This window comes from Callionymus lyra, chromosome 5 (assembly GCF_982586985.1).
Source record: "Callionymus lyra chromosome 5, fCalLyr1.hap1.1, whole genome shotgun sequence".
In the NCBI taxonomy this organism is placed as follows: Eukaryota; Metazoa; Chordata; class Actinopteri; order Syngnathiformes; family Callionymidae; genus Callionymus; species Callionymus lyra.
The window spans coordinates 18,942,282-18,955,412 of NC_141822.1; the positions used below are offsets into that span (position 1 = coordinate 18,942,282).

Here is a 13,131-nt window from a genome sequence, read left to right on the forward strand (position 1 = left end):
TATTTATTTTTTGTTGTTGTTGCTCTGGGTGATGATGCTTTATTATATGTCCTTTGGTCTGTTTTAAAAAAGACAACCATCTGGTGGGCCACATAAAAGAAGCATGGATGTTCTAATCGTCTGATCTTTCATAAGACCAAATGTAAAACGGCGAGAGTTTGACCAAAGCAGAGAGAATAGCGACGTTAGGAATCCTGCAGTCGTCCCGTGTCTCGCCCGGGGCCACACAATATGGAGCACAGCGAGACAATTCACAGTGTGCCAGCGCCACAGTGAAGGGGAGCTGAACATCTGCCAGGAGGAGCCATAGAATCCAATACGGAGAAGAAAAAAAAACGCTTAGTGGATGAAAAGCTGCTGCAGTTCAAACCTGATTGGGCGATGGATAGAAAAAATACTTTGTATGGATTTCTCCAGAGTGAAAGCTTATTGTATTTTTTAACATTTCCGGTTCAAAAGAAATAGAGCACCAGAAATCCACAGGATCAGTTTGACCTTTCCGTGACGTCACACCTGTCATCCTGTCCGTCCGTCGTGAGGATGAAACCTTTCATTTGCCGAAGACACCTCAGCATTAGGTTCAGGTTCTTAATGCTAAGCTTTTAACTCTTCCCTCAGACACGCCCGATCATCCGCCGTCAACGTCGCTTCCCCTCTTCCTCCTCCGAGTCTATCGCCTTTTTTTTTGTTCCGACGACTCACCATTCTTAAGCCCTTCCACTCGCTCTCAGATTTCCACCGACAGCTCTATCAACATCACAGACGAATAAATCTACTTGCCAGACTAACTCTCGCTCTCCACCTCCTCCTCCTCTCCTGCATCATCACCCTCTTCTATCCCATCTTTTTTGTCTCTCCTCTGCCTTCTAATGGAACATCTGTCATGTACAATTCTCCTCTTACTTTTAAAGCCCTATTTTTTTCTTTTTACAACGTGTGGAACGACAGAAGCTGTTCATGCAGAAGATAGTCTGGGAGTGTGTGAAAATAAAAAGGAAGAGGAGGTTCAATTTTCTCCTGCCTAATCCATTGTCATTTAGAGGCAACCTTGTTTTTCCTGAGCCATAAATAAAGGTCTGATAACATCTCTAATGCTGCAGTTTAACTACAGATCGACTGATGTTCTCGGAAGAAAACCGATCGGACCAGATGGGATCCAAAAAAACATTTCCCACTCTGTTAAGACAAACCCCTGAAGCGCCCTCAGTGAAATACAGGGAGAACATTCAAACCTTCACACAGAAAAGCAGAGGGTTGCCTCAAGCTGGAGGCACATAAATAAATAGTAGTGATTTGAAAAAAAAAAAAAACTAAACAAGACATATGGAAGTATATCAAATTATTTTTCAGTTTAATTTCAGATTTTAAATATTGAAATTAAGCATTTATTGTCGAAACTTTCTTGTTCATTTTTGGAATAATTAAACAAAGTCTAAAAATCTAAAAATCGAATACAATTTTTTCACACAGTTTGAAATTAAAATTCCAATAATTCAAAAATATATTTTCTAAATTCATTATATTTTATATTCGTAGCCTTTAATATAAAATCATTGGAATAATAGTGCCATTCAATATAGTAATTATTGAATTTAACTGTAATTAAAAAAACAATTTCAATGCTTTGAAAAACAAAAATGATTTCAATAAAAATAATTCGAAGTTCAACAATAAAAATATCAAATATAAATGAAATATTAATATTAAATTCAAGGCACTACCATAAAGACAAACCCTAACGTTTTTAATTCAGGTCAGTGCAGTATAAAAAGAAGAAAAATATATATACAGTATATATATATATCATTTCAACTAAATTATGAAGCTCTCTAACACTATCAAATTACGAAATAAAGTTGTTGTTGGACTTGTGACAAAATGAATAGTTCTATAAAGTTCTGTAAATAAACTCAAACATAATCCAGAAACAATCATTGGAAACATAAACGATTTTGACGCTGTATGTTTTTTCTCGGGAAAGAAAATAATTTCAGTCTTTCAGTCTCACAACCAAACTGTCTTCTCTACGGTTTCAACGACGGGCCAACTTACTGCCGCTCTGACTGAGACGACACGTTGGACTGTGTTTTGACGAGACGCCGATTCAGCGACTATTTATATCATCTTCGCGGAGACACAAAGCACAGAGCCCGAGGCAAGAAAGGCTGCATTGTGGAAGACGTCTGCACCCCCTGTTCGGGAGCGTGCATGTGAAAGTGCACGTGTATTTGAGCTGAAGTGTGTGAGATGCAGCGATGAAGCAGTGGAAAAATTAACACAACATTTAGGTTAATTGATGTATCGTGTGAAGGCTTGATTCATTAAGATCCTCAGGTTGATACGTACCATCTTCTGGAAGAGGTCCCCCACCCTCTGGTGATGGCTCCACTGCTGGACACGGGGCAGAAGGCCATCGTAGAACTCCTTGTGTGTCTCGTAAAGTTCAGGCACTTTGAAGAAGATGGTTTCTATCTGGGCCACCGTCAGCACAGGCTGAGATGTTGTTGCCGCCGCCTTCAGGGGCTTCATGGGCTGAACAAAGAGAAGAAATAATAAGTTTCTGATCCTGGGACAAATACATTTGTTAAAGACACAGATACTCTCTATTTTAATGTAAGGCTGGAGCTCATGATAGATCTGATCGACTTCATTATCAAGATATTTTCTGACTTCCAATACCATTAAATGACAAACTTAGATGATACTAACTTCTTTACATGGTCACAATGATACATTTTCTCTCCTGACCGTTTGCTATTCAGTTTTTACCACATTTATTCATAGAAATGTTCAGATTCTTTTTAATTCTTTGGTACGACTGAGCAACATTTTTGCCGAAATGATCATTTTAAAGATACAAAAAGACACATGTGACTTTCTCCTCCAACAGTCTAGCATTGTAACATGCAATTTTTTTTAAAGTTAATTGTACTTATAAGTAATCAATACATTTTTTAAGTGTTTACAGCGGTTTGATTAGTAATCCCTGTTAGTCACTGTAAGGTTTGTATTGCACTGTACAGTAACAGGTTGGTTATTTTGATTGAAACACGTCAATCAGCGTCATCGTCACATGTAGCACCAACTTTTTGTCGAGGCGAAAGTCAGAACAGGAAGTGACAGAATGGATGGAAACTTGGAAAATTACCAAAATGACAAAGATCGTCTTTTTGTTAACGTAAATGTTTTGGTGTGTGGGTACAAAAGTTCAGTTGAAGCTTTGTCACGTATAAAAAATATTAAAAAAAGCTTTCACGTGTAACGTCTTCAGGAAGTGCCCGGAACTGAACACAACTAGCCTTTTAACTTAAACAAAAATCTAACTGAATAATTTAGATTTAGATTCAGATTTTTCCTGTGTTAGTCCCACAAGGGGAAATTTTAGTAACAGCAGCATCAGGGGAAAACAAAAATACAATAAAAAGAGCAGACACAAAAATAGAAAAAAAGATTGTATAAAATACTTAAATAAAAATTCAATATAAATAAATTCCAAAATAATATACAATAATAATAATACAAAATATAATATATAACAACTAAATAATACACACGGATAGCTTTGGAAACAACTTTCCTAAGCTGTGGCCGAGAGCTAATCAGGACAACAAATTCCACAACAGATAATGTGACATAGTTTTGGCTGGAACACACCCATGCCTTTTTTTAGATTTTGACCTACTGACCCTCTGCCCAGTACCAACTTGTGAAAAAAGTAAATGAATTCTCAATTTAAATGTGTCTTTTAGTGATTTCAAAGAATTTTGTTGTTAAGTTGTGAAAAAAACAACAACACAAAAAGTGGTTATTTACTAACATTTAATTAAGAATATTTTGAACAATAACAATGTGTTAAACATTTCAGCTTTTTGCTTAATGATGGTGTGTGTGTCTGTGCATGTGTGTGTTCTCACCAGCAGCAGTGCCTCCAGGTGACTCAGGTACGTTTCTTCCGTGGCCAAAATTCCAGACAGCACCCACTTCCTCATCTCCAGACCTTTTTCTAGGTCACATTCCGTCTGCAACAAACACAAACACACGTCAATGAAAACACAGAAAAAAACCTACGTCGACCACCATACGACGCATCGTAGAATCTGTGGCGGAGACGAAGAATCTGCTGGTGGATGATCTCTGAGGAGCTGCAGAGAGTCAAGCATCTGCACCCTCTTCTCTCCCAAACCTGAACCAGTTCACGCCTCTGTTCCCTCAAGCCCAGTCAAAGATCAGCGAGGAGCATCGGCGTGAAGGAAAACAGAAAGACGGAGAAGATTCCTCGGGCTGTCATGTTTAACCGTGAACTTTGAGATAACCCAAACAGGCAGGGATCTCCCACCGGGAACAGTTGGTATGTGTGTGTGAGTGTGTGTGTGTGTGTGTGTGTGTGTGTGTGTGTGTAAACAAAACACATGCAGGTTGGAGAAGCGTCTTGTCCTTCAGGCTCGAAGACAAGGTTGTGAGACACATAAAGACAGGAACGGGAACAGATAACGAAAAGACTGGACTGATCGGAATGATGCACGTCTGATGAAAGTCAGCTAAAGGGAGCCGAGAGAAGGTCGGAATAGTTTCACCTCCGGATCGCATCAAGATGAGCGAGGCGGATCCACGGACAACGTCACGACTGTAGACGCTGACGCTGCCGTCTGTGTTCGCAGGCGATCGCACGAGTTGTCGGGCTGACGGGGAGGTCGGCGGCAGGTCAACGTAGGAAGGTTCGCGCAAGAAAGTCTGTTTCATCTGTTTTACGGACTAAAATATCTGCTGGTAATATTTTCGAACCACTAGACGACTATCATGTGCAGCAAGTGTCAAGACTAGAGAGCGGATTAAGGATCAAACATTATATAAGGATTTTATGTCAGTACTTAAAAGGGCTTAAAGCAGAAAAAAAACCGCAAGATTAATGTAAAATATTCTGACAAATATAGTACATTTTTAAATAATAGGAGAATGTTTTCGATTACATATGCATAACCGTTTTTGGGTCATGTTGGCATTATCGTCACAGACTGCAATATAGAGCTTGTGATTCAACAATTTTCTTATAGGTCTTCGTAAACTTTACCTATTAGCTTCTTGGCATGTCAATAGTCACATGCTTGTATGACTTAGGGGAGGATCTTGTCTTTTCCTTTCAAAATAAAACACCTTTCAGACAGTTATAAACAATTCAACAGAAATTGTTCATTTTATTTTCTCTTGTTTTTTCTAGTTGGTGGTTAGGAAGAACTGACATATTTCACTTACAACTGCAGAGAGATGATGAAATTAAAGGGAATTATCCGTATTTAATAAATATTAAATACATTTTCATGGGGGTCTTCTTCCCCCCCATTCCACCCCCTAACAATGAACAAAAATAAGCTGAAATATCCCATTTAACTAAATTATTGAGCTCTCTAAATAACGAAATAAAGTTGTTGTTGGACTTAAAATGTTGTTGGTGATAAAATGAATGAATGAATGTGTATTTTCATCTAAACTTTAAATATTTTAATGGGGGTCTTCAGTCCCCGTCGCGCCCCCTCACCCTTGACCTGATTGAGTTGCCCTCTCCCCCATAAACCTTCACTGAGAGGTTAGTAGTCTACATGCTAATTTTCAAGACATTTTGTCTCGAGGTTTGAGAGTATATACGATACATGAATATCAGGTGAACACGTTCAAACAGTCGTCATCCAGCTCTTGAGGGACAGATGCCGACACTCATTAAGCTGCCGTCGCCAGAAGGACAGACCGGCGTTCAAGAACAAATCAAGGTGCAAAAGATTTTTGATGAAAGTCCACCGAAGCCGTTTACGTATTCAAGTCACCTCTACGCACAGTAGGCAAGAAGGTCAAGACGCACGCTTGCAGGTGCTTCCCGACTTTTTGATTGATGAGTAGCAATTACCTTGGTTGCTATTTATAACGGCTAGTTGTCGTCTGCCTTCACCTCCGTTACTCTCAAGTACTTCACATTTCTGTCGCCTCCTGGCTCATGAAAAAACATGTTTTCTGTCTGATCGTCCAACTCTGATCTTTGCTTCTCCACTTTTTTTTAAAATCATTTGAGTAGAATCCAGGCCTGGATGACAACATGGTATCGTAGGCATCATCTCTGCACGGCTCTATATGTTGGTGCGCAGACTTTTATTAAAGCCACAGAGGGAACGATGGACCCTGAAACCTGTTTCCAGCAGATGTTAGCACAGATCCCACAGGGCTGCCAAAGCCCCAAAAAGATTATTAAACCCTCTTGAATCCAAATGGACTCCATTACCTCCGAGCAAATTGCTCCCCAACCGCCGTCCTTAAATCACAACTGTAAACACTTCCACGGACCGTGTTGAAAATCAATGAGCGCTTCAGACATTTAAAGCTTACGTTAGGATTGATGGGCATATTTTAATAATTCATCAATGTGGCCAAATATGTCGTGACTCTTTGGAATATTTATCTAGTTCATGTTTAAAACAATTGTTATCATGTCTTTTTTATTAATGAATTGATCAAGAACAAACAGGTTTTTATTCCTTACTCTTGTTTTAGTTTAAGAAAAGAAAGTATTATATTGAAAACGTATATTTCTAAAGTTGAATATATATTGCCTGTGATATTGATATTTGGATTAGATTTTCCTCAAGATGCCTTTTTGACCAACATATTTATTGACATATTTTAAATATAGATTTAAATATACTGTATATTAACTAACGCTACAGTTTTAACTATATTATTTTGCCAGACAGAAAGTTAGATAGATTTTAAATACAGCTATGTATTCGGCTTCTTGCGACAGGTAATTTCCAAATGTAATAGTATATTAAAAATCCCCTATGTAAGCATATTTTAATGACATTGCTACATTACAGATGTATTACTATATTGTACACAGCCCCTTATTATAGCTGTAAAGTAAGTGACTTCATTGAGGCTTAAATAAATACAATAAAGTATGGTTTTGTGTTGCTGTTTTAGATCATTACTATAGATCACTGGCGTCAAACTTGATGGGATGATTGCTATATTCAATTTTTTTATTGTAATTATCTCTGTATTTTTCCACCATCAAAATCCTTTCTTTCAATGTCAATTTTACTGTTATCGAAAGTAATAATTTAGGTTTCAAAGGTAGATGGAAGGATGGATGGATGGATGGATGGATATTAACTTTATTGATTCCTCTGGAGATAGATTCATAAAAAAACAGAACAAGAACAAAGTTTCTATAAAAAGAAGATGACAAGCAAGATGACACAATATTGCACTTTCTTTTTATAGAAACTACCTTACCTAAGGTACCTTTAAAGGTCACATTATCAATGATCCATTATCATTTTTGCAGTATAAAATTGTGTTAAAACCATAATCAGCATAAGCATAATGATAATAATAACAACAATAACTCATGAGGTTTAAAGACAAAAAAACAATTACAGTATTTATCACAGATCTCTCATGAGGGTAAAAGCCTTGAAGGCAGCAACAGATCCTCTGAATGCTCTGACATCTTACAAGCATGACTTGGAAGTGTCGCCGTCACACAGCGGTCGTAATGCATGAACAAAAGTGTAACTACAGACAGAAGTGGAACAGTCAAAGACAGGGAAGCATCAGGAACGAAGGAAGAAGCTCTAAAGTGTTTGTTCGCGGTCCTGAAACCGCAGACATCAGCATCAGCCCACATCATCTCCAGACATCTTTTATTCATCGCCCCCGCAACTAATGATCACATCTCCGGGTTCAGTCGTAAAGAAGTAGAAGCGTCTGCTCACATCACGAACCGCCTCTAAACACACTTTCTATTTTGCTTCATTCCTTAAAACGATGCATTAATATTAAGATGTTTGCTCAAAACAAACAGCGTTCGTCTGACACGAGTGTGCGACGGTATCTCGGGAGGCGAGAAACAGAGCGACTCTAATAACATTATTCTGGTCTCAGTGTGGAGTTCCCACGGAGCGCCAGAGACTGTCGAATCAAATCAACTCTGTCGGGGAAAGTGTCTTAAAGATAAATCTATGAATAATATTCATTTACAGCGACCTCTTTTAATCAGCAAAAAAATAAATAAATCATGTATAAAATATATGTATTTCTCATTTCTCTGGTGACAAACATAACATATTGTTTGATGACATTATTACATCATCGGTGCAATGACACGATTCTAAGCAACTGTACATTTTTAGATCTCTGTCCTCGGTGACTCATCGCTGTGACATCATCAGCTCCAACCAATCAGCTTCTGCCAAAACTCATTAAAGACGCATAACGGCTTTTTCAAGGGTAAACACTATTGCTTATTTTCAAATGATCAACAATTGGATTTTAAAAAAATTGGCTACAACCGACCCCGCTAGATGATGGTTTAAATCCACAGGTCAAAGGTCGACTGTAAGTCATTGGACGTCATTTATTTTGCTGAATCGGCGGATCAGATTGAGCAGCTCTTTCTCTGCGGCTCAGACTCGGGTCGTGGGCAGATATTACTCCATGACCACTGATGCGATTACTTCCTCCAAGGGCACATAAGAGAAACGGCATTAGCCCTTTTACTTTTCCCCGAGATGCTTCTCCATCATAACGGAATCATCTTCATCTGCTGCCTCCATTTTGTCTCGCTATAGGAGGCTTTTTTTTTTTTTTGTCAGTTCCAATTATAACTCTCATTACTCAAGATAAATGAATTGTTCATTGTGTTGATTTTGGAGGATTATACATTAAAAAACACAACTATAACACTATAAAATAATTAAAATAAGTTAAGTTTCTTCCTGCATGTTTTTGCTATATTGCTTTTATTTATTTATTTTTATTGAGCCTCCACTGATTGAATTGTTAAATATTTACTATTGCATTTTAGGAACATTTTAGAAATGGCAGCATCTGATTAGCAGTTGAAAATGAATATTAAAACATTGAGATAACAGATGAAAACATGGAAAAAAAAAACAGTAAAATCATGAATTTAATTGAAATAAAGCATTAAAGCAACAGAAAAACATACCTTCAAGCTTCTGAAGGTTTCATCAAACCGTTTATCCCCTTTCATGTAATGAGCTAAGATAGCCATCATGTTCTCACAATGACGGTGTTCAATGGAAGTCCAGCAGCTTTTGACAAACATGTTTTTTTTTCTACCATGACTTGTCGAAGTGGGACATTAAAGTGGTCGATAGAAGCGGTGGATTCAACAAAGGCGAAAACCCGCCCACGCATGTGGCTCAAAGGCCCCGAGCCTCGGGATAGGCTCAAAACGTTCTTTAGCATTTTGTGTTATTTTAGTTGAAACGCCTAAATTGTAGGAATCTTCCAATCGAACGCAGCAGACGAAGGCGAAGTGTGGACGGCGACCATATATGGCCGTTTTACTGCAGCTATGCCACCATTTAGAAACTCATTTCTATTTTTTTCAAATATTCTTTTTCTTAGTATTTCTTACAGTGATCCCTCATCACGTAAAAGTTTATTTGTGTAAAAGGTCCTAAATAGGTCAGTAATATCGTTGCAATGATCAGGAACAGCAAAGCTCATTTGTTCAAACTGTTACAAACCACAGAACTTGTGGCGCGAATATTGTCTTAAATATTGCGATTAAATATGCAATTATTTTTTTAATGTCCTCATTTTTATGCATTTTTTATTGTAATAAAATAAATAATCCACTTGACAGTATAATTCATTGTTAAGATAAAGTTATCAAGCGATTTTTAAGATAAAGGCAAATTAAGTATACCTTGAAATAAAGGTTAATTTATACTTTAATTACAAAAAAAACAAAATATATTCACGGCAAATACTTGAAAAACTCCTGCAACAACGTACTAAAAAAGTGTGACGTAAACGTATTAGACTTATTAGTCAATAATAAATGGCAAAGCATTTAGGAACTATTATATATATTTATTATATAAATATATATCACAGTTACTGAGAGGGTTTTGTTGAGTGGGAGGGCACTTCATAAACAGTGTTGAGTTTGAAACTTCAGATAAATGTAAAAATGATCGTTTATAATTTAAACAACATAATTCAAACATTTCGTTTAATGGGAGTGGGGCATCAAGAACATTTTCCTATTATTATAGTCCATTTTTTTGTTTCTCATTTGTTTTAGTCAAGTCACAGTCACAGTATAATTGGCCCCTTAGAAGCTAGTCCCAAAAATTGTCTTCTTGTCAGATTTAATCCAAAGAAAACACATATTAATAACATAGATATGATCATATCCATGATAAAAACCCCAAAACCGCTTGAGGCAGCGAAATCCATTTGGTCTTTAATCAACGGTCAAAGTGAATTCTGGGACACACTGACCGATTTGGACGACTCCAGGGATCCCGAAGACAGCGTGTCTCGACTGCTTCTGCTCTTGGAGCTCAGGTGCGGCGAAGACGACGGGGAGTCGTCGATGTACGGCAGGATCTCGTGGTGGCGCCGCTGCTCCTCCGCCCGGTCGGCGTCGTAGCCGTACGACGGCGGCAACGCCGTATAATGTCCGTCCGCTGTTAAAAAGACAAGATCAGGTCAGTTTTGACGACAATAATAAATTGAAAGATATTAATTCCACTCAGCATTTTTTCACATCGTCGTCACGGTAAGTTTTGCATCCGGGGATGGAAAGTAATTAGAAAATAGACCACGCAAAAATGGATTCACCGACATCTTTTTGTTCCTGCTCCGAGTGGAAACCCTTTGACAAGGACAATTACAAACTGGGTCAAGGTTCATATTAACCGAACTCGGTGTTGCTGCACCTCCAGGGAAATATTATTCCAGCGACCTGCTGCTGCTACTGCACTGTCTGCGCTTTATGTGAGTCACAATCCCGCCTGCTTTTAAAGAAAGAAGTGGGAGGAGAACAAAGAAGCCGAGCTCGAGAAGCGACAGCATGCGTGCAAATGTCACGCGAGCCGAGGCTTTTGAGTGAGTGGTTACAATAGATAGATGTTCAAACTTCAACGCCGCCAGAAACTAGCCAGTTATTCCGGGAACGGAGCAGAAGAAAACCCTGATGCTCCTCTCTTCCCACTTATCATCAGTCAACAAAGCCTCTTACTGTGCTGACGGAGACAAATAATACGCTGGCATGATCGCACAGAAACACGTATTCATGCAGCCGCCATGAGGTCGAAGAAAACAGAAAAAATAATGTTATAAACACAATTTCTATTCAATTTCAATGTTACAATCCATTAACAGTTGACTTCCATGAAAACAATGTTTCAGTCTTTAATTTTCTTTCTCATTTTTTAGGACTGGGTCAAGGTGACCCGAAGGCCCGAATGGTTCGATTCGTCCAATTCGATCAAATGGAATCGTTTTATCCATAGTGTCTCTTCCTGGTCAAGGTGAACGACCTCGACCACTGCATATGTATTTCATGGAAGCCAGGGAGATCGTTCACCTTGATCCACAGACAACACAAAAGGAATAAAACAATTACATTTGTTTTGGGGCCTTTGGGTCACCTTGACCCTGAGATAACACATGCAATGGAAATATTTGTATTTGCATGTTTTTTAGTGATCTACATTAAATAAAATTTAATAACAATTCAAGTAGTGGCGAAATCCCTTTTTTATTTGTATTTATTTTAATTTCATGAAGTAAATATTGCTTTATCTTTACTTTTATTTCATACATAGCTTTTTAATATTGCTTACTTATTGAATTAGGTTCATTAATGGGAAATGTTTATTTAATTATATTATACCATAGCTTGTTCTTATTTTATGTTGCTTTTTAATAGCTGATTTCTATATTCATGCTGTTTTTTATAAGCCTATTATTTTCTTTTGGCTTGACGGCCCCTCACAACATATAGAAATTAATTTCAAACCACAGACATTTGGCAAGAGAAAAAATTAAATGAATATTAATCCTTAATTATTCCTAAATCAAATTATTCCAGTCCAGAGTAGAAGGAAATATTTTTTAACAAAAGAAAACAATTTTTTTTTAGATATTTGGGCGTCAACCAAAAAAACGAAACACAAAATTTGATTTCTTAACAAATAAAAATGTATCTTAACACACAAAACTTAAAGGTAAAGGAAGAGAAAGGAAGAGAGACCATCTGTACAAGAGCTCAAAGAATCACATCATCAACTTGAATCCAGGAGCAGTTACTGAGCTCAACCCTTAATGTGAACAGACTTTTTACAGCAGTATTAGACTCAAGTTACTCTCTCTCTGGCTGCACTGACAAAAACGCAATAGATTCAACAGATTAAAAAGAACCGAATGGACATATGTGGCCAGAGGTCACACCCGGGTTACCTAACGTAAACGTCGGTTCTACCAATGAATGCGAGGCCCTTTAGCCATGCCATTAAGCCAAGTCATGCTAGAGGGCCAAGCATCCATAAAGTAGAACCACCACTTGCTTGAGGTGTTTCATGCTGAAACTGTGCTGCCTGCAATCGTGCCCGAGTGTGTTTTTGTGTGCGCACATTTGTATTTAAACTGTTTAAACCCCACAATTCCCCCAAATTAAATATTTTTCCTTTCTGCACAATATTAGCTTTTCTTATTTTTATTAATATAGGCCAACAGCATCCCAGTAAAATACTTTTCTTATTATCTATTCTAGTTTATGAATGTGTTTTTCTCAAAACACACCAGAAATGATATACTAATACTTTCCTTTTTGTCCTGCATTTGAATTACAATCAAACTACAATCACATTCATATTATTAATATTAAATTATATATTTATTTACCTATTTTATTTTTCATTAGGGACTATTTTATAAACATATATTCTATAATCCAAATAAAATGAATTAAACTATATTCAATTTTCATAAATTAATCAAATAATGTTTCTATCTTTACATTTCTTTTGCCCAAACTAAAATAACACAGTACAGACCTTTTAACAAACCTCAAATACATTGTGAAAAACCAAAACAGACCCTGAATAAGCTTCTAGCTAAAAATAAAAACCGTGGAGAGAAAAAACAACATCCATTTTGTTTCTTTTTCTAGTCACAATCCATCCGCGTATGGAACAAACTATGTTTTTCTTTGAAATCTATTTTAAGTGTGTTTTAACATTAGCACTACTTTTGTTCCCAGCTGAAGGTTATTTACATTTAAACAAGTATTAAAAAGCAAATCACTAGAGACTAACTAGT

General features: G+C 37.2%; 1 protein-coding gene across 1 annotated transcript in view; it reads right to left on the bottom strand.

The window, feature by feature from the left end:
• Positions 1-13,131, bottom strand: part of bcr (BCR activator of RhoGEF and GTPase) — a 74,777-nt gene that overhangs the window by 25,037 nt on the left and 36,609 nt on the right. Inside the window, exons 2-4 of the mRNA XM_087791339.1 lie at positions 10,306-10,493; positions 3,915-4,019; positions 2,347-2,532 (exon numbers count right to left, since the gene is read on the bottom strand). Coding sequence (XP_087647465.1) covers positions 2,347-2,532; positions 3,915-4,019; positions 10,306-10,493 — 479 coding nt within the window. The remainder of the gene's footprint in view (positions 1-2,346; positions 2,533-3,914; positions 4,020-10,305; positions 10,494-13,131) is intronic.